The sequence below is a fragment of the Zootermopsis nevadensis genome, unplaced genomic scaffold, assembly GCF_977971745.1.
Source record: "Zootermopsis nevadensis isolate Lab colony 2312 unplaced genomic scaffold, Znev_1.0 Znev_ptg000008l, whole genome shotgun sequence".
Lineage (NCBI taxonomy): Eukaryota > Metazoa > Arthropoda > Insecta > Blattodea > Termopsidae > Zootermopsis > Zootermopsis nevadensis.
In genome coordinates this window covers 923,781-948,627 of record NW_028259140.1, presented here as the reverse complement: position 1 = coordinate 948,627, position 24,847 = coordinate 923,781, and the positions used below count along the sequence as shown (strand labels likewise).

Here is a 24,847-nt window from a genome sequence, read left to right as displayed (position 1 = left end):
GAAAAGAATTTTCAATTTTATAAGAATTATGTTAATTTTGAAAAAAAAAAACGTATTAAACACTAGAAACCCGTTAACCAATGTTTAGAAGGCTCACAGGTCGACAGATCCGGTCTGCAAACAGAGGCTGAGGGAGGAATCCATAAAAGTCATCGGAGATCGAACCTCGATCGTCCGGTCGGCGTAATCAGTCAAAACGCCTTTTCATCTAAACTTATTTCAGCTACGTGTTTCAGACACTGAAAATTTTCATCTTTATGCGACAATTAACTAATTTTAGATGATTTTACAAAACAAAACGAAATTAAAAAATGTATGAATTTTTCAATTTTTTTTTTAAATTTAAAAATTCTCGAAAATATTTAATTTTATATAAATCTCGCGAATTTTGGAAATTTTATAAACATACGAGACCAGTTAACCAATATATAGGATGCTCCCTGGTCGCCTGATCAGGTCTCTAAACACAGACTTAGGGGAGGAATCCACTGCCGCCGTCGGAGTTCGAACCTCGATGGTCCAGTCCAAGTCCTTGCCGCCGTCAGAGAAGAACTGGAAATGTTATCCGGCGCTCCTTAGCCAATAGGAGCACAGCGTCAAAACTGTTTGGATATGGCAAAGCTGAATTTGAACTTAGTTCGGACACGTGAACTTCTGACAGATGAAACACCCCCTTGCCCCTTCCCTCATAACAGACTCTGAGTTTGTTAGGACAAAATGTCAGCTGACTGAGAGGAGAAATTACGTGCCTGTCCCTTGCAGAGATGTCTAGTGGGGTTGAGTGAAAGATGGCCATCCTTGTAAGTTCTGGTGTGGGAAGTTCGACGAAACCTGCAAGGTAAAGGATGGGGTGAGGTTTCAGTAGGGGGGACGCGGAACCGGTCTCTAGCACTTGCGTGTCAGAGGACGACGAAAAGAAAAATTCCTGAGCTTGAACGCCACAATTTGGCATGTTCCATCCTTCTGACCTACAAAAATGCCTGCACATTACAGGGGCTAAAAAAGATCAGTCCACAAAAATAGCAATGAGAAGCAAAGTGACTAGTTACAGTGTTACAACATGGTCACTGCCCACACTCTGCCAGTACCAGGATGGTATTAAACGGTAATTTAATTTTCGTTGTATTATTTTATAATTACTGGAGGAAATGATAAATACGTACAAAGTTTTGTTGGAAATAATTAGTCTGGTAGAAGTTTAGTCATTGAGTAGTGCCGGAGAAGTCCTCGTGAGTTTATGCGGAGGTTTTCTAGTCATGGAAAACTCCTGGAGAATTCCTGGAGAGGTGCTGGAAAATTCCTGGAGAATTTTGTTATAAGTCCCACAGTATTGCCGGAGAAGTCCTAGAGAGGTTATGCGAAACATCTTTAGTGATGGAGAATTCCTGGAGCAGTGCTGGAGAAGTCCTGGAAAGGTTCTGTGGAAGTCCTCAACCGGTGGTGTGTTTGATTCTACGATTGTCAGTTAGGTTGGGTTCGTTTAAGTAAGATTAGAATACGATGCATTCGGTTAGGTTACGGTAGGTTAGGTTAGGTTAGGTTAGGTTAAGTTGGGATGTGTTACGTTACGTTTGGGACCATAACGTTGAGTTTGTTGTTATGTTTGCATCGTTTTAGATTTTCTCAATATGGTAAACCTATGTTGAGGTCACGTATCTGTCATTAGAGCTCTCGACAATATGTACCAATGGTTTTGCCGCACGAATACATTTAAAAATTATAAGGTCATTTTAAGACGAATTATTCTAACACTTAATTCTGCTGAACCTTACGTATCTTATCGAACATATTCACATATGGTTGAGGTAGCAGACAAGTCTAGGTCATGCCACAGCCACAACAATATAAGTCCCGTGGTTTTCAAAATAGAGGGCTTTACAATTTTCAAGGTCATTCTAAAGTAATATTTTTAAACGCATATTCCAGCCGATATGTTGGCATCTGAGTGACAATACTCATGTCAATTTGAGGTTACAGACAGGTCAGTGTCGTTTGAGGGTTACGACAATATCAGTCCGAGGGCTTACCGGATAAAGGCCTTTTAAGTATACAAGATCATTCGAAAGCAATTTTTTCAAACGCATATTTCCGCCGATCTGTAGGAACCTAAATGACCATATTGAAGTTAGTTGAGGTCATGGATAGGTGGACGTCACCTCAAGATCAGGACAAGATCAGTCCAAGGTTTTCAGGAATATAGCCCTTAAAATTTTCCAAGCTCACTTCAAGAAAAAAATTTCTCACGCTAATATCTACCTGACTGTATTAATCTGTGTGACCAAACTCACGTTAGTTTTAAGCCACGTCTACTTACTGAAAAATTATTCAAGCAAGGGACTCCCGAGCTCTGAACAGTTTGGTTTGCCAATTTGACGTCATCGGAAGTGTTCGTGTGTTTTCAGATTTGTGGGGCGCCTGACGAAACTGAACTGCATTTACAAAGTCTGACCAGAAGCAGTAACTTACGGCAGTAAATTCTGTCATAATCAACTAAACTTTATGGAGCAGACTCCGTCTTGAAAGCTATTCAAGAAATTCGTTTCACGGATAATAATAAGTTCACACTGCCTGCATATTTCTATAAACAGAAAATTAATTAACAACATAAAAATTCTGTTACTTAATGAATGAATCTGCTACTAACATTCCAACACGGGAGATAATGATATAAAAATAGACTCAGTATGTTGACCCTTCCCTTAAAGCTGTACGTACAGAAAAGAGATCATTAATTATACACGGAAATAGTTTGTTAAAGCCTAGAGCTACCAACCAGTTTTTGATCTGTCGATAATTGGTCTTCTGGGTTATAACGCCGTGCAGACTTAGGAGTGGATACCAAAGTTTCGGAGGAACACACTGCTTCCATCTTCAGGGCGTTACAACACGCGAGACCCACATGGACATCTATATCGCGTTGAGAAGTGAATTGGGATACTTTACAAAATCGACAAGAGAGTCAGGTCGATCGACTTTTTCTCTGTGTTTTGGAGGTGCAATCTCTAATGAAAATAAAAACAAGGGGAGAGAAACGACGATGAGACAAGGACTGAAAGGCAAAAACTGTAATTTGTTGAAGTGAGTTGGATCGCAGGGTCCCTCCATCCATCAAACAGAGGGAGAACAGCTGACGGCGATGGTGAATCGATATATCGAACAGCAAATACTCCGATAGTAAACAAATCGACCGCAAACATGGAAAAGGTGTGGCAACGGCTTAATTAAACAGTTATTTATAACGGATTCAATGCAATGGCGTATTCGCAGAGCATTTCAGCTGGTCATATAACGAATTCGTTTTACAGAATCCGATGCTTCATTACCGTACGCACAAAATCCCCGATACTGGTCCACACCCTCACACCCCATTACAGATTTATTTTATTACCATACTCCCATCTATGTCTAGGTATTCCAAGAGGTTTCTTCCTTTGATGTTTTCCTACTAAAATCTTGGATGAAATTCTCGACTCTCGCATTGCCCTTGGTTTGAAGAAAATACCATCAGCTACTCAACTTTTAAACTGTGCTTTGGTGGTTTCGTGAGCTGCTTCCTGACATGCGCACAAGAATAAAATATGCTTCATCTCCATCATCTGATTACAACAAACGGCACATGTTCTAATAATACCACGCGATGGCAGGCGATGTCAGACCGCGTTCTGTCAAGCCGAGGCTGAGAGAGTGAATGGTTTCGCTGGCCGGCTTCCTCGTTCCACTGCAAATTGCCGTACATCGGGAGAAATGCAAGTCAAGTTGGTTGTTTTACGATGGCGTATTAAATGTTGAGATAATTTATTATTATTTATTATTAACTGCAAATGGGTTTTTACCCGGTGGCAGTGGTCCTACAATAAGACACAACAAAAACAATAAAACACAACAAAAACAATGAGACAGAAAAACAATAAGACACAACAAAAACAATAAAACACAACAAAATATAAGACAGCAAAAACAACAAAACATAAGACACAACAAAAACAATAAGACACAACAAAACTATGAGACACAACAAAACAAAGAGACAACAAAACATAAGACACAACAAAACAAAGAGACAACAAAACATAAGACACAACAAAACAACACACCACATGATGGGTTTCATTTCAGCGTAGGCGTTTGTGATACAATTATACGTACAATATCTAAAAATAAACTTCTCTACTGACACAAATTTTGGTGTCTTAAACAGAAACTATTTATTTTTATAATAAGAACACTTTATGTCGCAGTCATATCAGAGGAATGCGATCTCCACCTCCCACTTCCGATAAATGATGTAACAGCAATTTTCAAACAGCGAAGACAATGTAGTAACTCAATTGGTAACTTGCCCCAAAGCCGGTCTGGACGCAGAGGCTAAAGGAAAGAAAAAAAAAATCTGCCCCCCTCGGGAATCGAACCCCGGTCGTCCAACCCGTAGCCAGTCACAATACGAACTGTAACTTTGTGGAAATGTCTTTTGTCACGACGGTAGTGACTGTGGTCATTTATAATCCCTGTAAGATACAACATTTTAGGCCTCCCACCTGTCAGGGACCGTAGTACACAAGCATTCCTTTTCTTCTTAATCTTAAGAACGTCAGCGAAAGTCAGCAATGGGGAATAACAAAGACAAATTTCAAGATTTAGCAACTGGAAGGTGGCCAAAGGAAGCAATCGGAATCACGTCTGCCTACACACACGCGAAGCACCTCATTTGCAAACCGGCAATTATCAGTCGGCTCGTCCCAGATGCCATCTTAATTCCGTTACACCCCGAGAAAAACAAAACAAACACGCGAATAAGCAATGAACAAAGAAACGTTTGCGCGCACTGGCAAAATAGTGCGGGTCAACGATCCCACTGTCTCGTCTTTAACTTCCAGCTAATTCAGGAACATTCTTTGCGTACTGCGTCCAGGGCGACGCAAACTCAATTTTCCACTGATAAAACGTCACACGTAATTTTAACTAAGAAACAGATCAGGAGTTGCCGACATTTTTTTACGACACAGAAGGTGTCAGAGAAGAGTGACACGTGTGTTCCTGAAAAAGGTAGAATGAGTAAGCTGTAAGCGTTATCAACTGCATTGGTTATGTACCGTGAAATAGTATTATTATATTATATATTAGTATGTTGTGGAAAATGACGGACAATTCAGTCTCGTAGGGAAATTGCAATTGTGAAACAAACAAGCAGTTGAAAGGATAACACGAAAATGAAGGAAACAAACTCTACTAAATTTAAAAACTATTATATAATTTAAAATTATCTGTGATGAATTATGAGTTAAATTAACAAATCCCGTTCAAAAATGCAAATATTTCAAGCTTTATCATCAGAATATACGGAAACTTAAACCGACAACAATTACAAGAAACGACCTCGTAACGTATTTCCTTACTACCGTTCGTCAACAATGTAAAGCGGTTCTGATATTCTCAACAATCGCTTCCCTTTTTCATTCGGGCAAGAAATTCGACCTTGATACTTAAAAACACCAGCCATCTGCTACATCATATTATCCATAAAAGGAAGTTCCTACAAGACGGACGCTTCGCTTCACCTACGTTTTAAAACTTCCGTGCGCCGAACAATGAGCCGTAAATAAGGGACCTGACGTACACAACGACACAAGAGTATCCCAACGGCCATAAAGAACGATGCTGACTCCCAATCACTCCACAGCAATACTTAAATACATTAATTAACCTCCAAAGCCTGGAGGTTAACTCCCACCTGCTTCAGCAATCAGTAACCTTTAATTTTGTATTTACGTGTGTTTCGTACGATTCTCGCTGCAAAACAGCGATTATATCCTTAAACAGCGTCAACCAGTTGATCTTTGCAATGGTTAAGTGTGGTGTTTTCTTCGCGGTACGGACTGAATTCTTCGATATTTTTTTATGTGAGACCAGTTGATCACTGCAATGGTGAGGTGTGGTGTTTTCTTCGCGGTACGGACTGAATTCTTCGATATTTTTTTATGTGAGACCAGTTGATCACTGCAATGGTGAGGTGTGGTGTTTTCTTCGCGGTACGGACTGAATTCTTCGATATTTTTTATGTGAGACCAGTTGATCACTGCAATGGTGAGGTGTAGTGTTTTCTTCGCGGTACGGACTGAATTCGTAAATGTTATTTTCACGATCTTACCCAGTGGCCTATCGGTTGAAGCAGACGAAGATGAACACAGATGTCACCACCGTTTTGCAGAACGTAATAATGGCGCATTCCTGATCTAAATATGACGATTGGTGATGCGGAAGAGAGCACTACTATTCAATTAGAGATGAGCTGGTGCTCCAACTGTCTGCCATAACGCGAAACTATTACCTGTTCATCCTGAAGATGACAACAGAAATGTGTGCCGAAATATTGGATCATCTTTAACATTCCCGAATACCACTTACTGACATCTCTTCGTATTTATGGGAAAGGCGTAAAAAGGACCTGATACATATTTTTTGTGCTGAACTGTACTCCAGGGGGAGGAGGGTACCGGTGTGGATTCAATCGCCAACACAGCACAATGCGGGCCCCACAGAATTGGATGACACCGATAAGAGGGTACGCCGGAACACACCATGTCAATGCCATGAGGGAAGGGGGAGGTAAAAGTTTCCACTCTCGGTCATTCACATTTCCACATACCACCCCCGACAACCCTTCCTCATACCACCATCAGAATCCTGGAGGATTCATCTTTTTACCTAGTCCTTTCCCACAGCCATTATCCTGCAGAGCAGCTCTACCGGGGGGGGGGGGGGGGGGGGGATGAAAAGACGAGGGGGAGGAAACAGCTGCAGAATCACCCCCTTCGACGTACAGCTTCCCCACCCACAACCCCGACTCCTGGAAACAGCCGGCAACATAATAAAATAGGTACTCAGGATGGAACCACTACGCTGCCATGTACACTCAGTTACAAAACTGCAAGTCACGAAGCACCCAGACGCATCTACAGCCTTCTCAACGGGAAATTTAAAAGATTATCACGATTATTTACACCCGAATACCTCAATTTATACTTCATTCAAATTTATTTTTATACAAACAACACAATGCAATAAAATGTTGATGTCGGTCCTCCGCAGGAGCATACAGCCTCCATCTGACGTCCTGAGGATCAGCTCTGAAGGTGGAGGCGGTATGTTCCTTCAAAATAATGATATATGCGCCAGAAAAGATCTCCGCGTGTTTATGCAAGCTGGCTAACAATTTCATCGTGTCTGATCCTTTACCATCAATGAACAGTTCATCAGATCTTGAAGACTCTATTGATGTAAGAGACAAATACTTCGACCGGAAATCTTGGAAACAAAACTAATAAAAAGGCTGTCTCTAGATGAAAGGAATCTTTTTTTGGTGGTGGTGGGGGGGGGATGGAGGGAGGGAGGGGGAGAGTGAGATCAATTTGAAGGTTGGGTCGATCGAGAGGGATAGGCGAGCATCGACCTTGTGTCCCATGCTTTTTGTATGCAAATCCAGGAGTATGAGGGTTCACGGTGTACTTAATTTGGTCCCATACGATAACACAAGGGAGCCACGAGTTAGGTGGGGGGAGGGGTTAGGGGGGGGGGGGTCAGAACACCGAACGTGGGAGGGTAACAATTAAACAGGGTTTCACTGTGTGTCAATCGGAAGCCACTTCAGTCGAGCTGCAACAACCAAATTACATTTCGTGTTCACTCAAAATCCTCTAGTGGCGAGGTTAAGAATAATGTGGGCGTCTTTATTTGGCATACACCACAGTGAGACGTCGGAGAACAGTCTTTTAACAACAACAAAAAAAAAACTCTTCTTCAACAATAGTTTTTCGTCGAGCTGGGAAATTGTTGAAGACCGAAAGACGAATTCACACAGTCACTGTGGATGAGTTATTCCACACGCGTAAATGAAGTGGAACGAATGGCATACATTGATAAGGCTCGAACTTTATGACGGTAAAAGAAAGTATAAGAATAATAAAAAAAACAAAAACCAAATAACTACTTTGGTTTTACGTCTTGTTACAATCTTCAAAAGTTTCCAAGAAAACCAATTTACGTGGAAACTTTCATATCTGGATGGATAAATATGTAGGAGGCGTGGCGGTGGCTGGGGGGGAGGCACAAAGTCGCTTGTATTAAAAACTAGAGCCGCTGGCTCTGATGACGAACAAAATGTTTCCCCTTCTCTGTCTAGACAACTTCGTATTCCCTTTATCTCCTTCGCTACTGACGTCATAACACAACATTCGAGCAATGTTTACCTCGCTCGGCGACAGGAAAGGCGAACAGAACACGGCTGGCAACGAGGACATCGACCACACACACACAAGCGCACGACATAAATTGGTTTTATTCCGAAATCCCAAGGCCTTGAAAAAAGATCTAATGCGATAACAAAAGAAGGGTTTCAGCGCGTGTCCTCTCGTAAGATTTACAGGTTGAAACAAGTAGAAGGAAGAATGCGTCAGACCTACCGGCTTTTCCTTGCTCTGCGAGTAGTTCTGAAGCGTGACACCCGAAAGATTCACAGAATTACCTCCGCAAAAAATCCTATCTCGAGTCACACAAAGCCAGTGCAAAAACTTACAACCAGTTACTTCAACATCTATCTTAATATTATCCTCCCACACACGCCTACGTCATGCTGGTTTCCCGAACAAAAAATCCGCATTCCATGCGCCGCGCGCCATATTCCTCGACACATCACCCGCAAAAATAGTTAAAAGTCAATGTATGTGTTGATAAAACAGCATTAAACAACCAAGAGTATTATCACGGCCCTTTCATTAGGCAAATACGCGGATTTTACACAATCCAAAGTCGGAATATCTGAAACGAATGTTCCGTGCTTTCAAAAACTAAAACTTTTTTTTTTGGGGGGGGGGGGGGTAAGGAACTAGGTTTCATGTTTCTTCGCGCGGCACATTTTGGAGCGACATCCGGGGCTGTGGAGTAAATTGAATTACGCGGAATACGGAATGAAACGAACATCTTTATGAGACAGATGGAAATCGGTATCGCTTATTTACAAACCTCCGTTTCCCCCCCCGGCACCGGTAACTAATGAGTTGGCGAAACTCCAGTAACCCAACCTTCATCTGTTTACTTCGCAAGTCACACACTCGCATTGTTTATGGATATCCGCAATTTTAAGTGTTTCTCCACTTAATATTAGAGTTGTCTTCAAATCGCGAGGACACTCGCACCAACATCAACAGAACTGGAAATGGGCCGCTTTGACGGAAAACCACAACTTGCAAGACATAGAAAGAAACGGGGGGGAGAGAACAAAAAAAGATACGATACAGCGAGAATATTTGACGGCTGTGCCGCCAAGTAATAGCGCATACTATCCTCACCTCTGCTAAATCTTCCACAAAAGTTACGTGACCCAATAAAAGTTCTAGAAACATGGCTGCAGGTCTGACGCTGCTTTGGTGGCACGCGGCCACCAGGGGCCGCCATGTTATCACTTGTTTGAAACCGTGCCAGAAGACAACGACGCGCCTGGCGAAGGCCCAAGTGACGAAGTCTGACCGCCCCCACGGTGGCCTGTGTGAGGTCATTAGCAAGAAGACCACAATCACAGGATAGGAGTGGCCACGTGGGATTCATATTCACCGCGCACCTGTTCAGGGCTGTCAAAAAATTTTACTGGGCAATGCAGACAAGCCTGTGACTGCCATCTCCCATCCAAAAAAAATAAAAGTAATTTTACCTCTTGTTTTGTATGGGTGTCAAATTTGGTATATAACATTAAGGGGGCGATCACAGACTGAGAGTGTCTGAGGACAATATTTGGACCTAAGAAGGAGGAAGTCAAAGGAGACTGGCGAAAAATGCATAATGAGGAGCTTTAAAATGTTAGACCTCGCCGAATATTATTACGATGGTCACATAACGGAGGATGAGATGGGTGGGGGAGGGAACGACCATTCGAAAGACAATATTAAAATGAATCTTGTGAAAATAGGAATTTGGGGGGCGTGGAATGGATTCGTATGGCCCAGGATACGGACCTGTCGTGGGCTCTTGTGAACATCGTAATGAGCTTTAGTGTTCCATAAAAATCGGGGTATTTCGTGACTAGCTGAGCGACTATTAGTTTCCGTTGGACTGTGCTCCATCCAGTTAGTTCAGTTACTCCATTGCACACAAGATTATTATTTCAAAAATATTCCCTGCATCCAACTAAAAGAACAAACATCAATTTTTTTTAAACAGTTTAATTCTAAACAAGGCCGAGAGTTTACTGGTCAGATGTAGAACTATCAGCTTCTCGAAATCAACTGATTTTCATGTATTTATAAATAGGATTTAATTTTATGGTTACTCTGGGATTTGTCAAGGAAAAATAATAATGAGAGAAAACTAAGTAACCTTACAGCTTTCAAGTTACCCGAGTAAATATTTTAAACGAGACCGTAACTCGAAGGTCATACGATACGGAATTTTCGGGTTGTGACGTAAGCAGAGACCACGCCCATATCCAATTGGATTCATCCATCTGAACAATGGCTGGCCCTCAAAAGTGGAAAACGTTCACATTTAAAGACAAGGGCGTCGTTTTAATTTAAGGTACTGTACGTAATTCATTCGTTTCCAAAGGTAAAAGAGAGCTCAATGAAGCTATAGTTTAAATATTTAAAAAATGTATAAAATGACAGCAGATCGTAGAAAAATCTAATGCATTGTAGAACTTAGATGTTAATTCGTGAATGAAAGTTTATAGAATCACAGAATAAGCTATCTTAAGTTATCAGCCTGTGCATGATTACCGTATCTTAATCTACTAAAACCGTCCATTTAACGTGATATAAAATATTGGTTATAATTTTTAAACTCATCTCGCTAAATAAAATCTACGATGACGTCAACTTCCTGGCACCAGAGCATAATTACTAACGGCCATCATGAATCAAGACTGTGAACATAAAACCTAGAAAAACACACGAATAATCGTTGTTATAAGTTATCCAGTAGAGAAATTCGGCATTTCCGAGGCTTACTCAGCGTTCGGCGGCACAAACGCGTTCATTTCTACAGCATCTGTTCGACGGTAAAACAGAGAAACTGCTTCAAGCGATGGGTAACAGGTTCCATGGTCTAACGCCCGTCCCTTTTAAAAGTCCGGGTACGCACGGAAGACATTTTTGTTAGTCGTTGTTGCATAAAAAAAAGGGTTTGGCGAGAAATTTACGAATGCATGTATTAAAAGTACAACTTATGTTAATAAATCTGTGTGAAATAAATTCATTAAAAAAAACTCAGCTATGAGATATTAAATTTTTCGCAAAGACCGAGTTCGAAACGGTTTGTCTTAAACGTTTCACTCGTAAGTACTTAAAAGCTCAAAATATAATTTGTCAACTGTCATATGGAAGTTGGTCTCACACAATGAGGGACGAAATCAATAAGAACAAGAGAACATTTGAGCCGACGTAAAAGCGACAGGAGCCTGGAGAAAACCTCGCAACGAGGACATTCTTATCCTTACCGAAATATTATGCGGAGGATGATTTGGGCAGGGCACGTAAGACGTTCTCTTAGGTGCAAATAGTCCTACCCAGAGAGGCGTGACACCAAGTTTCACATTCATTAAAAATTGTACTCGTTTCGAATTTTAAACTTTAGATTTCAGAGAGCAAACCCGGAAAAAAAACATTTTATTAACTAAACGAGGACGCAAATACCGAGCGCAGTGCGCTCTGGATTCAATCACGAATCTTACTGTAGCTGTTCGTCATTCGAACCCAGCTCTCTGGTGGTAGAAGTCGAAAGCTGAAATCACCAAATCTTGGCGATATTTCGTGATTTCCTTCTTGATGTTCAGGGCTGATGTTTACATTAAGGTACAAGATGTTTTAGCTGAGAAACGTATAAAACCAAGACGTAAACTCTAGGACAATATTAAAATATGTCTCGAGAAAAAGGGGGTGTCGGGATGCAAACTGGACTCATCTGGCTCAGGATAGAAACCGGTAGCTCAACACGATAATAAACTTTCGTGTTCCGTAAAAGCAGGGGAATTTCTTGACTAGCTGAGCAAACTATCGAGATCTCACAAAGGACTCAACCTCATGGAGTTTCTGAAAATCGCGTACGGAAATAATGACATACAGAACAAACACAAATTTTGTCGGACACCCTGTAGCAAGATGGCGTCAGACACGCCCACACATACCAAGTCCATTCCGAGGTCATTACCTGCTGCCACACAAGCATGGAGGACAGTGATACAAACATTTCACGTCGAGTTCCGGGGCCCCAAATGAATCACTCGCCCCCCCCCTCTCACTTCTCGTTCCCCGTGACCACTGACCTGTCTTGTCATTCGACTGCGAGGTTGCGAAACAGATGCAAATGACGTGTCTTTCAAGCACTGACGAGACCGCCATAATTTTAACACGCCTCTCTCAGATGCTCATTCCGCATTACACTTCAGTATAATTGATCTTAGCAGCAGATACAACGCGCTCAAAATAAACAACCAAAATAACATTAAGAATGCTGAAGACTGCACCATAAGTTCATTATCTAGCAATTCGTTCTACTACACAAAGTTCGTTTTAAAAACGTAAACACATTCTGTAACTGGGTGTGAAACTTGGTAACCGTTCAAGATGATTAAAACGTCACGCGTCGAAGCCGTACGCCAATACGAAAAGGAAGGAACAGTTTGCAGATCGAGAGGTTCACACGAAACTTCCACCTGTTTCAGCCCTTCTACGCCAAGGTCTTCCAAGTGGTCTCTTTCCCTCTCAAGAGTTTCCAACCAAATTTTGGAACTTACTTGTCATTTCCCCACGGGCGTCAAACGCCTCGTCCACCTCACTGCCACGGAAGCTACTCATTACGCGGTTTTCCCCAGTCTCCTCTAGTAGAAACTTTCCTTTTGTGCATCAAAACAAGTTCTAACAGAGAACATGGTTTTCTTCGCAACGTCCGACCTGCAATGATAATAATGAAGTAATAGCATGACAAATATCTGCAGACTTTCACCTACCGCAAAAGAAAGTCCGTCTCGCGTTCACTGCACGTTGTATTACTTAACCTTCCTCATTACCACTACTACTACTTTCGTGTGTGGAGTCTTGACCTCGCATCACAGCACCTGAACACATCGCACGCCAATGATCGATTCTGTGACGACGAAGATAATGCTAATTTTTCTTCCTTCTTTCCATGGCTTTAATTTTTAAATGTGTCGTTCCCTTTCACACAGGCTTCTTCGAAAAGAAGAATAAGGAAGACGGGGGGCAAGAGAGAAGTGGCTGGCAAGAGGAACATCATCCCATTGCACCGTTGCCAGGGCAACAGTTTCCAAGGAAAGATGAAGAGTGCAGCATCAGCACAGGAGCACGAGAGAGACAGACGTACGTGAAGCTTACGTAAATGGAAGTCGACCCCTTTGTACTGTGTGGGCAGAAGGGGGGTGGGGTGGGTGGGTAAAGTGTTTGGGGTGGAATGGGAGCTGACTGTATCCGGACCTCCCCCGATCACCCCTACAACGCCGCACAGCTTCCACATGGATGAAGCAGTTGCCATGGAAACCTCGCGAAGTTTTATGGGCTTAGAACCTACGTGTCTATATATGTATAGACCTGTTATGTGCCTTTGATGTCGTTCCCAAATGACAGCAGTTGGAAAAAAGGGTGAAAAAGGAGAGGTCCAGGGGCGGGGGGAGGAGGCAAAGGAAACAAAGCAAGGAGCTGCGTTATCATCTGCGGCAGGGCTGTCCAAAGCAGTCCGCTCGCGGGACTACAAAAAGTCTCAAGAGCGTTCAGAAATTACCGATACAACAAACGAAGTGCTCATGATTAAATCTGATTTGCGTAATCCTAATGATGGATGAGGAGAACTCTGAAACGTCGGTCAACATCCACCTTGAAACTCGAGAATTCGTTTCACACTAGACATCGGGCTGCAACATGAATCTGCAAGTGCCCGCAAGCATACGACCACCGGAATACGTGAAAGTAAGGAGACGAATGGCAGCGCCGAGGTCACTCAGAATCGCCGACTCAAAGCTAAAACCTTCCGCGAATAATTTTAAATCATGGTTCAGTATCAACTGCGATGGCCACTGAACAGGCCCGAGACACAATGGGGAAAGTGGTGCAAGGATATGAGAAAAATACCTCGAAATAACACTTTCCTTCAACATTTCTAGAGCCCAAAATAATTTAAAAATTGTAGAAATTACTAAACTACTGTAACTTCAACTGAAATACAAAATTTTTCACACTAAACCCAAGTTTCCGTCTGCTGTTGTCGTATCCGCGGTGAAATCGATCCCAGATGTCTATCGACAATCGAAACACTCCCGCAGACACACCCAATCAACTACAAAGGTTCATTTAACGTAGATCATACAATCAGGTTACTTATTAATGACTATTACAAAGTAGTTTGAGTTAACTAAAGATGCTGATATGTTTGTAAACCCAGAGTTAACACGTCCAATCCGAACACTTTAGCAATTTCTTTTTATACCGACAGTTACTAGTGTTTAAAATGAGAGGACAGAAATAAATGCCCAGCGGCTGCAGTCTCTAATCAAAACAAAACGGAGAACTGGTAATCTACATCCGGTACGAGATGGCAAGACAGGAAGATTTAAATAAAACATGGCCGCTGCCTGCAGGCTTTATCAATGCGTAATTGCTCGGCCGAAAGACAAATTACATCTGCCAACAAAAGACTGCAAATGACTCTCCAGCATCTTCTTCTTCAAATGTTTGTATTTTTAATATATTCTTGTCTGTCAGATCCGTTTTAATACAACTTCCCATTTTCGCCACATCGTATATACACTGGGTGTCCAACAACACCCACGAAATGCGGTAAAAGAAACCCAATCCTGACACCAGAGTCAAGGTCACCCTGGTTGCCAGGCCGCTGCCCTCGTCAGCTGCGCAGGTGAAACACCAAAAGAGTTTTCTGATGTTCTTGAAGCACGTACCGAACACCGAGTGGTAACATTTCAGGACGCAGGAGGTGTTTGAATGTGACAAGGGTTCATTCGCGTGTAGTAGTCATAATAATTGCATTTTAAACGGAACATCCTGTAACAAGAGGTCATTTCCCACGATTACTCCAAGCTAAAAAAAAATGCGGCATCCTCCAAGGTCACCAACGGCGACCACAGGAAACAGGTGAGACATATTTCCTGACTTGCAACTACGTCTGTTCTAGTGAGCTGTCTGCGTCAGGGAACAATCCGAATGTGAAAAATTTTAGGTTCTCTGAAGAAGGTTGTGTTCCGGGTAGCTGCACCGTACAGTCTGGTAGAAGCTACCGACGTTTCAAAGTCACCTCCGAAACGATCAGCCAACGATATCCGAAGCAAAGAGGCTCTAAGCTGTCAAAATATGGCCGCTCTGTTGTCCTCGTGTCAGTTCCCCCTCCTCCGCTCCAAGACCGGTCATTAATTTCATGCGAATTATCGTCATTAATTTCACAGGCTCCTCCCTGGGGTGGCTGCCTCCCCTTAGAGACTTGTTACAGTGGCCCACCCTCTGAGTGTTCCCTCGAACGGGGAGGGGGGGCAGAACCAGAGTCAGCGATAAACACTAATTCCCATCAGATTCTTTTACAGTGTTTCTGTGGAGCTAAATTTTAACAGGCGACGAAGATAAAGCATCTTGGCCTTAGATAATCACCACCGCCCCAATATTTTAATAACCCACGGAAGGTCACCCTAAGATATCGGATTCGGGGGACATCATTTAACTACAGGCTCAGTACTCAAAAACATGATTTGGCATAGAAATTGAACACACAGACAGAATATAATCGTACACAAAAGAGAAACGATTCAATGGAATTGAAAAAAAAATACATATTTTTCCTTAGGTCCTTCTGATTGTTGCAAAGGTCTAAATCTGTGACCCTCTGAGCCTCCAGAAATTACTTCCAATCTGACCTTACTGTGGATGTGTACCTCCACGCCTCCCATACGCCTTCATGTAGTATGAAGCACTTCGCTTAATTTCCGTCGGATGGGTTCGACACGCCACAAAAATTTGAATGGATTCGGAAGAAAGCGTTTATGGCCTATTGAAGATATTACAGTGTATCAGAATTTGAGGTTAGTCTCAAAATATGAGGCATCGAAGCCGCGAAACGAACCTCGGACCTCCCGCATACGAGCAATTGTGCCAACCATCTGACATTTGATAGAATCTTATGCTTCGGAGCAAGAATTCGCCAGTCTCTAGGCGTTCCGTGGGGCAAATGCCCTGCATGCCCTTAGCTTGTTCGTGCTCCGTGCCTCCGTGAAGCCTGCACCATGACAGGCAGAAACTGAACACGGAATTAGCGACGTGGGTAAACTGACGCGCTCTGAACAAAATCAATAGCCGACAGGCGCAAACAGCACGATCCCAAGGCTCGGTTGGTTTCAACACCGCGTCGCACCTCACGGATTAAACCCTGCTGATGGAAGCAGTATGCTCCTACGAAATGTTGGCATCCGCCTACAAGTCAACATGTAGTCACAACCCAGCAGACCACCATCGACTTCTAGGTCTCAGTTAATATGCCATCAGCATCGAGTAAAATTCTAAGAATTTGCCACTTACGAACAAACAAAAATATTTCGTGCAATCTTAAATGCCTTCGCAGCAAGTTGAATATTTCAATCAGATCCATTAACTCCACGCAGCAGCCAATATTCTTTCAACCCCACCTATTATGGACACACGAATGTCAATCGCCGTGTTCACAACAGCCCGCTACCGGTCCCTGTCAATGCAGTTCATATATTCATCTCCAATTTCATAATATAAGTTTTTTAATATTATCCTCTCATCTCCCCATGCGCGCTGCTTCATCTCTCTTCGGTTCAAATTTCTCCTGAGCGCCCGGTTGTCAGCCACCCTCCGCACCCCTCAACGTGACGTTCAAATTCGAGCAAAACAAGAGATAAAATTACATTTTCGCGTTTTAGACAGGAGACAGGAAGACAAAAAAGATTCTGTGTCGCGTGGCCTCAATCATTCCACCGAATTTAATCTGCTTTTGATTTCTTCGCGAGTGTGAAATTCAGAATTGTGACTGACGTCCCCAAACATCTGAGCGTTGCCATATTTTCAAAAGGATGATCGGCGTTTGAGAGGGCGCGGCCTTCATTACAGGAATCGATAAATCTATTCACGGCTTTTCCACCGCCTACTAAAATAGCAACAGTTATACAGAACTGACAGGTCAAAAGGTCAAAACTCATCCGGTAATTCCCTGCAGTTACTTGCATGGACTGAATTGTATCCTACCACATGTTTAAGCGTCAGAAAAGAATTCCTTTTTTTTTAGTACGCTGGGGGGGTGGGTGGGGGTAGCCGACCACAACCGCGGGGGTCAACTGTCGTGCTCAAAACCGCGAATTACAGCAGGTGGCGAGTAAAAAATGAGGTACCTCTCCACGACAGGTGATCCAAGATGGCCTCACGGGTGGGAGAGTTAAAATGGAATCCTCGACGCACATCCTCATTTATTAAGCTCTACGAGGGCGTAGTTGTCTCGCCTTAACATCTTCTGAACCAATTTTGGATTTTATATATTTTCGTGTAAACGTCCTAACCAAAAGGCTGGATCTATGCGGGCATTTTTATGTTGTTTTCGAAATTGCAGGGTTTTTCATCAGAGTTACATCTCTGCGCATTAATCTCGACACCAGAGGTGCGCAGTCAGCCTCACGCCCCGTCCTCGTTAACCAACGGATATGCCCCACAGCCGGTATGAACGTTACCAAAGTTTACCGTTGTTACTGTATAAAATTTGTGAATGAATTTCCGAGGAACGAAAAACACGTCAGGCCGCTACGAGGATGCCCTCTGGCGAGTGTTTCCGTCGCCTGTAGGTAAAAACGCACTGCAAGCCGACATGTATTTGTTCGTAGCTCAAAGGAGAGTTAAAAGACTCCTTCATCGGCAGGTAAAGAGAGTTTACTTACTCCACTCCGGGTACAGAGACGTGTCTGTTCAACAGGCGTCTGGAAAAACTCACCTGAAACAAAAGAAAGAAATTAATAAACAGTTAAGTCCCTTCCTTAGCAACCAACATTAACAGACGTCGAAAAGATTCCCTCACACAGCGTTCTTCCAAAAAAGTGAGGGAGTCAACGGTTTTGATATTAATTTATTACGTAGAAGAGATAAAATCATCAGTAAAATACAACACGAACCATAATTCACTATCCCAACTTCAGAAAATAAATTACATTTTAAAAAGAACTAGAAACAAATCCCAGATGGTCTCGACCCACATTCATCTGCATGGCCTACCAGTGCCCTCCCCCTCATGCCCCATTTTTAAAATGAATTTTTATATCTGGCAGTTATAATCGATTTGCGTTCCGATAACACGCAAAAGGTGACTGACCTTCCACAGTGCCAAACAGAGTCGCATAACACGCCTAATAAGTTATTAATTAAAAGTACTCGCGGAGTGATTTGAGGAGTGCATTAAGCAAAACACAGCGAAATGAAATGCGGCATATTTCACATAAAAGTTTAATTAGTCCGGTATGCAATCAGACTGCGTGCCGCTGTTGCACTGAAAGTTAATTAATCCAGTATTGTTTACACTGAGGGCGTGAAGCCTGACGGGTGGCTTTATAAAAATGATTCGGTTATGGATGTATGAGTGGGGGGGAAGGGGGGGGGGTAAATTAAAAGCTCTCCATCAAAAAAATAGTTCATGCTGAAATCATAACCCCAGGAGACAAACGCACGAACGCACAGCAACCATCTGCAAGTTTCATGAACAAGTGTAATTAAATGTGGAGGACATATTGCGGAAATGGGAAGGGGCTGGGGGGGGGGGTTGATTTTATGAAGTTGGGCTTACTGAATTTTCACAGCTGGCAAGGGTGCGGGGGTGGATGGGGGGGGGGAGAATGCGGAACGAAAACAGTCCGCAGTTTTAATACAAAGGAAAAGAAACAATTCTGTGTGAACAAATCCGAAACTTCCCCCACAGCAAACTCACACTTTTTTTTCTCCCAAAACTATCTTTGAGCTGTGACACCGCGTGGAATACCAAGGGTTCCTCGGATTCATCCCTTGTTAAAACTCAGATGACGCTGTATCAAATGAGTAGACTAGCGTACGAGGACATTCGAAATAAGTTCGTCATTTCTTTTCATCATCATTTCTGAAATTGCTCTGTGGGGCAAACACGACAGTGGACATTATTTTTAACTGGATCTGGAAATGTTTTCCAAGTTCCTCCTCGTCCCTGACCCTGCCTCAACCAAATCGTAAAACCATTCCAGCAACCCCAGTAAAATTTCCGGCCAAGGGGGAGCGTACTGAGAGGAGGAGGGGGGGTGGTTTCAGGACGAGTTCCCATGGCAACGTCGCCAGCAAATTCCGGAACGCTACGCTCCTGCTAGCTTTGTGGGTGGATGTGGGGGGGGGGGGGGGTAAACTCATATAACAAGCCCCCCGGAAGCCATGACACGTCTCGCCAGCCACCGCCCAAACCATTTCAATTTATAGCAACACGACGAAACTAAAGCTGTTTGAAGATGGCCGTCTTCTGAGCTGCAGCGACGTACAGTCTGGTTGATGTTAACTCGGCCCATCTTCAAATTCACTAAACAAATTTTCAATTCCTAAACCACATGAGTCCGGTGTCCTGAGTGTTTTATGGGGAAATAAAATTTGGTCTCTCATGGTAAGAATATGGGTGCTTATAGGATGTTGCGCCTTGAGGTCTGGTAGAGGTTCAAAGACGTTTCAGAGGTGCCTGCAGAGCAGCAAGCACCTCTGAAACGTCGGTAAACTTCTTCATACTCGCGAGAACCTGGAACCTCACACAGACTCCGGGTGTCCAGAAGGAGGTCACTGAGAAGATTAAACCCGTCTGAACCTGAGGAATGAAGAAAAATACCTTCACATCGTGATTCCGTTATTGGCAGGTTTTAGTATGAGGTTGGTTACGTCATGTTTTTCGTGCGGAACAAGTATCAGTTCTCGTTTTGGGAGCGTCTTCAACTCCCGAACGCACACTAGCAAACGTACGTTCATTTCTGCCAGGCAGCCACAGCCTTTGTACGTCTGTCCGTCCGCCCCACGGCCAGAAATCACTTGTCGGAATGCCACGATCATTTCACTGGCACAAAACCTCGCACAATGCCCATGGATTCGTGACCAGATGAATGAATGAATAATGAACTACTTCAATGGCCATGCAAGCTTAACAAGTTTACTTTTAAGCGGCGGAGAACTAGCCACACGCGCATTCAACTGAACCGGTTTTCACAGCACAAAGAACGAGTGCACATTCCTGACCATTTCGAAGAACCTGGCACTTCTTAAGAGACTATTCATCACTGCGCTGTCTTACATAAATGCGAAATATAATTCCTTTCTTCGGATAAATGACGACGCTGTTTCAACCGAGATACGTAAATGATTCAAATGACCAAAGACAAGATCCACAAGAGGGCTCTTGTACCTTCGCGAGTTCCATGAAAGTCAATGAACTTCCAGCTTGAGCAACTATCAGCTTCTCAAGAAGGACTCCGCTCCGTGGAGTTTTAGTCAGTGTCATCTGAACATGTGAGGCCTAAAATGATCATGAATTGTGCGTGGGCGTGGGGAGCATTTGTAACCCACTTCAAAGGCAAACATTCCATCACAAAATAAACCTGTAAAGGCTGAGTAAAACCATGGGAGAGAACCTCGGGGCTAAAACAAAGCGTAGGGCAGAGGACTGCAGAATTATCACAAACAGGATCCAAGTGGAAAATCACAAATCACGCCGCGGTCCAATCTAATGTTACGTAATCTAACTGCGTTAACTTTAAACTAAAGTCCGAGCACATGTCGTGTCATTAAATTAACTATAACAAGTCATTCGTTCGTTCGAAAGGGTGATTACGCTCACCATTAATGAGATAAGACCGACCTTGCCTTGAACACGCTCACAAAAATCCCCCTTTAAGGAAAGGCCAGTTCACTTCGTAAATGCCCACTTTATAAAGTCGGGCAAGTTCAGTTTGCAAACGATCTTCCCCGTGGACCCCAAGTTTGTGTCGTCAGTTCTGAATTTCTCCAGACCCCCCCCCCCCTTTCCGGGACGCCGTCTTGCACTCCAACAGAACTCCCTGTGCAAGAGTGACAGTGTGAAATCGACAGGATATAGCACTGCAGAGACGTAAATAATAAGACATTTCTTTACGTTCAGCTGTCTGTCTGTCTTTGACAAAGACATTTCAGGCGCTCGGCAAAGAATGGCAAAACAGTTCTGATACTTTATCTACGAGCGGACAAACACTGGGTTAAAGTCCCATAATTAACGCCAATTATAGACGCATTACCGTAATTAGCATTTCTTCATACGTCAAGAGACGCGTAAACAACCTCACTTCCCGTCAGACGTGTCTGAAAGGGTTTTCTTCTTACAAACAAGGGCACAGTGGGGAAAAAACTATATGCCTTATGCACGCACGCACGCAGGCCGAGACGGTACCTGGAAAGACAGCCAAATGGCACACGCTAATACGACAACGTCTGTATTGTTAAAACCAAGGGAGCGTAAAGGATACGTTCGCACAGAATGTGGCTGGCGACCAGAATCTAAATTAAGCCGAGTTGATTTGGAACTGAGGCAAGGAATGGAATTTCAAAGTTCACATCATTTTAAGCTGAAGGTTGTTACAAGAGACCGATTCGTTGTCATGGAAACGCGCTGTGTTTCCTTGAAGTAAATCCGGAATTTTTTCAAATATAATTTCTTAGAGCTACGAACATAAAATCAGATACCTACGCCCACATGGTGGTGTTTCGTGATCGCAGTAAAAATACTTCTTCAGGGATTACCAACATAATAATACTGAAGAAATACAACAGCTAGCGAATGACAAAACCCCACGCCCACTTTTAAGAAATCCCCCGCCGATACCGGGAGACGCGATCCCAATTACGGCAAACAGAACGAACAGCTTTTTCGCCATGATATTATTCTTCAGCGTTGCAGCGCTGACTGGCTATTTTCAGATCCTGTGCACCGTCACGCCTGAGTGGGGTCCCTGACGATCCTCCAGAGCCACACAGAACAAGCTTCCATGTCAGTGAACTGTGCACACCCAAGTTCCGTGCATCATTGCCTGGACCTAGCAGTCCGGGAGAGTGGGCCTGATACATCGACTCCACCATCAATCCAACACAAATTTCATAAGCGGGGGTCGAAGCTGCTACACAAAGGGGGCGGATGGCCTGTATAATGGTTAGAACTTTAATATGAGATGACCCAGTATCGAATGTCATCCCACAAACAGATTACTCGCTGTGTTTCAGACCTGCTAAAAAAAATGACTTAAAGTAGGCCACGACCACTTCCTTCCACACTCGTCTCAATCCATCATTCACGATCATCCTCCAATTCTAAGCCTTTTTTTTAATTTATCTAAATAGCTGATGAAGCGACGTTAAACACATCAAGGAATGAGATGTAAAGAATATGGAGTAACTGAGGAAGACGGGAATATAATATTAAAAATGAATCCCCAGAATGTGACGATGTGTGGGCTACCATATTAGACCGTCACCGGAGGGCTTTTGTAAACACGGCGATGAAACTTCGATATTTCCTCAGACAAGGCGTTAAAGATAACCACACAACAGGCGAACTCCCAAGACAAGAGAAAGTTACAGGTCCCTGTCTCACTACGTGTGGAGCTAGTAGTCGTGATTTTCTCCAGTCTCTCCAGGGGAACGCTGGACGGTGTGTTTTCATTAGCTTCCTTCCGGATTATTCCAAATAATCAATTCAGGCTACAAACCTCTTGTCATTCGACACAACAAGCAGCCGCCATCTTGTTTCTACAGCGACGCTATCATGCTGACTGTGCTAGGAGGGTCCTCGACGATGCTGTATCGTCACATTCCTCAGGCTTCTACGGTAACCCAGTGACGATGGGTGTCGCACTGGACGACACGCGAGAGAGAGAAGTCTTTACAGTTCTCCGCGCATTTCACGACAAACGAGGAAACTTTGTTTGAAACGCGCTCTTTCCAAGTTGCTCAAATATCGAGCCGGAAATCGGCTATCCTGTTCAACAGTTTCTTCGTGGTTTTCATCAGTCCTTCCACGCAAACGTCGAGTGAGAGTTACCTGCTTCAAACTAGGTCATTGCAACCTCATTCGATATCCTTCCAAATTCATTACCCATTAATTATCATATAATTCGAAGCAACCTATCCCTGACATAGTTACATAAGCCATAAATATTTATTATTATTATTATTATTCCGCGAGAGCGGAATAAGTCGCAGCTTCAACTCCAATGAACAGAAGAAACGAGAAACGCTCCGGATTAACGGAAAAGTGGTTCAAATTCAAATTCCCGCAATTCGTTGAAATCCAAAAAGTACACGGATCATGGAACAATGATAATTTATTTCAAAACGTACTTCTGGACACAAGTCTAATCTACTGTAACGGAACAGAACAATTTGTTGAGCGTAAGACATAAACTACACGGTGCCCAGAAGCTAAACAGTCCCTTAAAATGGCCACCATAAACCAATTATTAAATCAGTGACAATGTCCAGCAACCTGACGGCCTTTTTCAATCATTCAGTCCCCCGCAATTCAGAAATAACCCGGGATTGTTTACTTTTTACATGACGGCCTGAAGATCACGCAACATCGCGTGTGCATTCCGTTGTTCTCTTGTCTTATTAACAGCGCCGGAGTCCGCGGTTTTAAAGTTTCATCAACCCCCCCCCCAAAAAAAAAAATATCCAGGCCTCAAACCACACGAATTTAAATAAGCGAAAAGCTGAAACATAATTCGATCTGTGGTCTAAACCTTCCTGACTAACGCACAAGGTTACAGGAATCGGTGTAACCCGTTTAGAACAAATCACACACGAATCCGCACAATTTACGCGGACATAAAATTAGGACTGTAATAATACCTGCAGCTTGAGATGCATTTCGTAGCATAAAAAAAAATCTTCTTGAGATGCCCTTCAGCTGATAAACAAATAAATTTGCGGTCTTTTTATGACGCCCGAAGTTTCATTATCGACGCCACGTGAATCCATTTAACATTATCCTGTAGTCCACGTGTGGTCATGGAAGCCTGCATCATCAGGACGATGACTAAAGAGTGAAATATTCTTCCTTTAAGATTTTTCCTACCAAGTTTCTGTATGCATTTCTTATTTCACCCGGACGTTCATCTCATTCTCCCTGAAAATAATTTTGGTGGAGAGCAAACATTTGATACGAAATTCAATTTGCTCAACAACCACTCGCAGACCAACTGGTGTAATTCACTCAACATTAAACCAAGGACGCATTTGTAATACTGCATTAGTCAACGCTAATACGAACTGCATATATTTGCATTTTAAATTACGCTGTTGGTATAAATTATTTTCCCGCTGTAAAAATCCTTTCGAACCTACATTCGGCAACAATAAAAAATTCCGTTTAGCCTCAGACATTACGTGAGGCGGAGGGGAGTCTGGGGCTGACTGAGCTTCTTTTTGCATTGCGTAGTAAACCCAGAATTTTTGGAGGAAACAAGACAGAAATAAGGGCATCGTGCAATGAGGATTACCTCGTATACCTTCGTTGCTACGCGCGTGACAATTTTTTTTTTTAAAGAAACGGAATTTCTATTGTTAATTTTCTTTTCAAGTTGAAGTCGATTGTTTCAAGTTTCATTGAATGATAACTTAAAACCGGTCTGGCTGGCAGTTACCTCCGGTATGTAGACATTTAGCACAAAACAACAACATTCCACGCCTATTTAAATGTTAGTAATGGCAGTCTTGATATTTATCAGACAACAATAAGCAGACATAAATGTTATCGCCTTCCGAGCCATAAAAAAATG

General features: G+C 43.0%; 1 protein-coding gene across 2 annotated transcripts in view; it reads right to left on the bottom strand.

The window, feature by feature from the left end:
- The window catches only part of Kdm3 (Lysine demethylase 3), a 174,020-nt gene that overhangs the window by 59,655 nt on the left and 89,518 nt on the right, over nt 1-24,847 (bottom strand). The window contains exon 1 of one of the 2 annotated variants that reach the window (XM_087344788.1): nt 12,776-12,875. The exons of the other annotated variant lie outside the window; for it this stretch is intronic. Coding sequence (XP_087200914.1) covers nt 12,776-12,836 — 61 coding nt within the window. The 5' untranslated portion in view covers nt 12,837-12,875. Of the gene's footprint in view, nt 1-12,775; nt 12,876-24,847 lie in introns of those variants that run through there. 2 annotated transcript variants of the gene reach the window in all.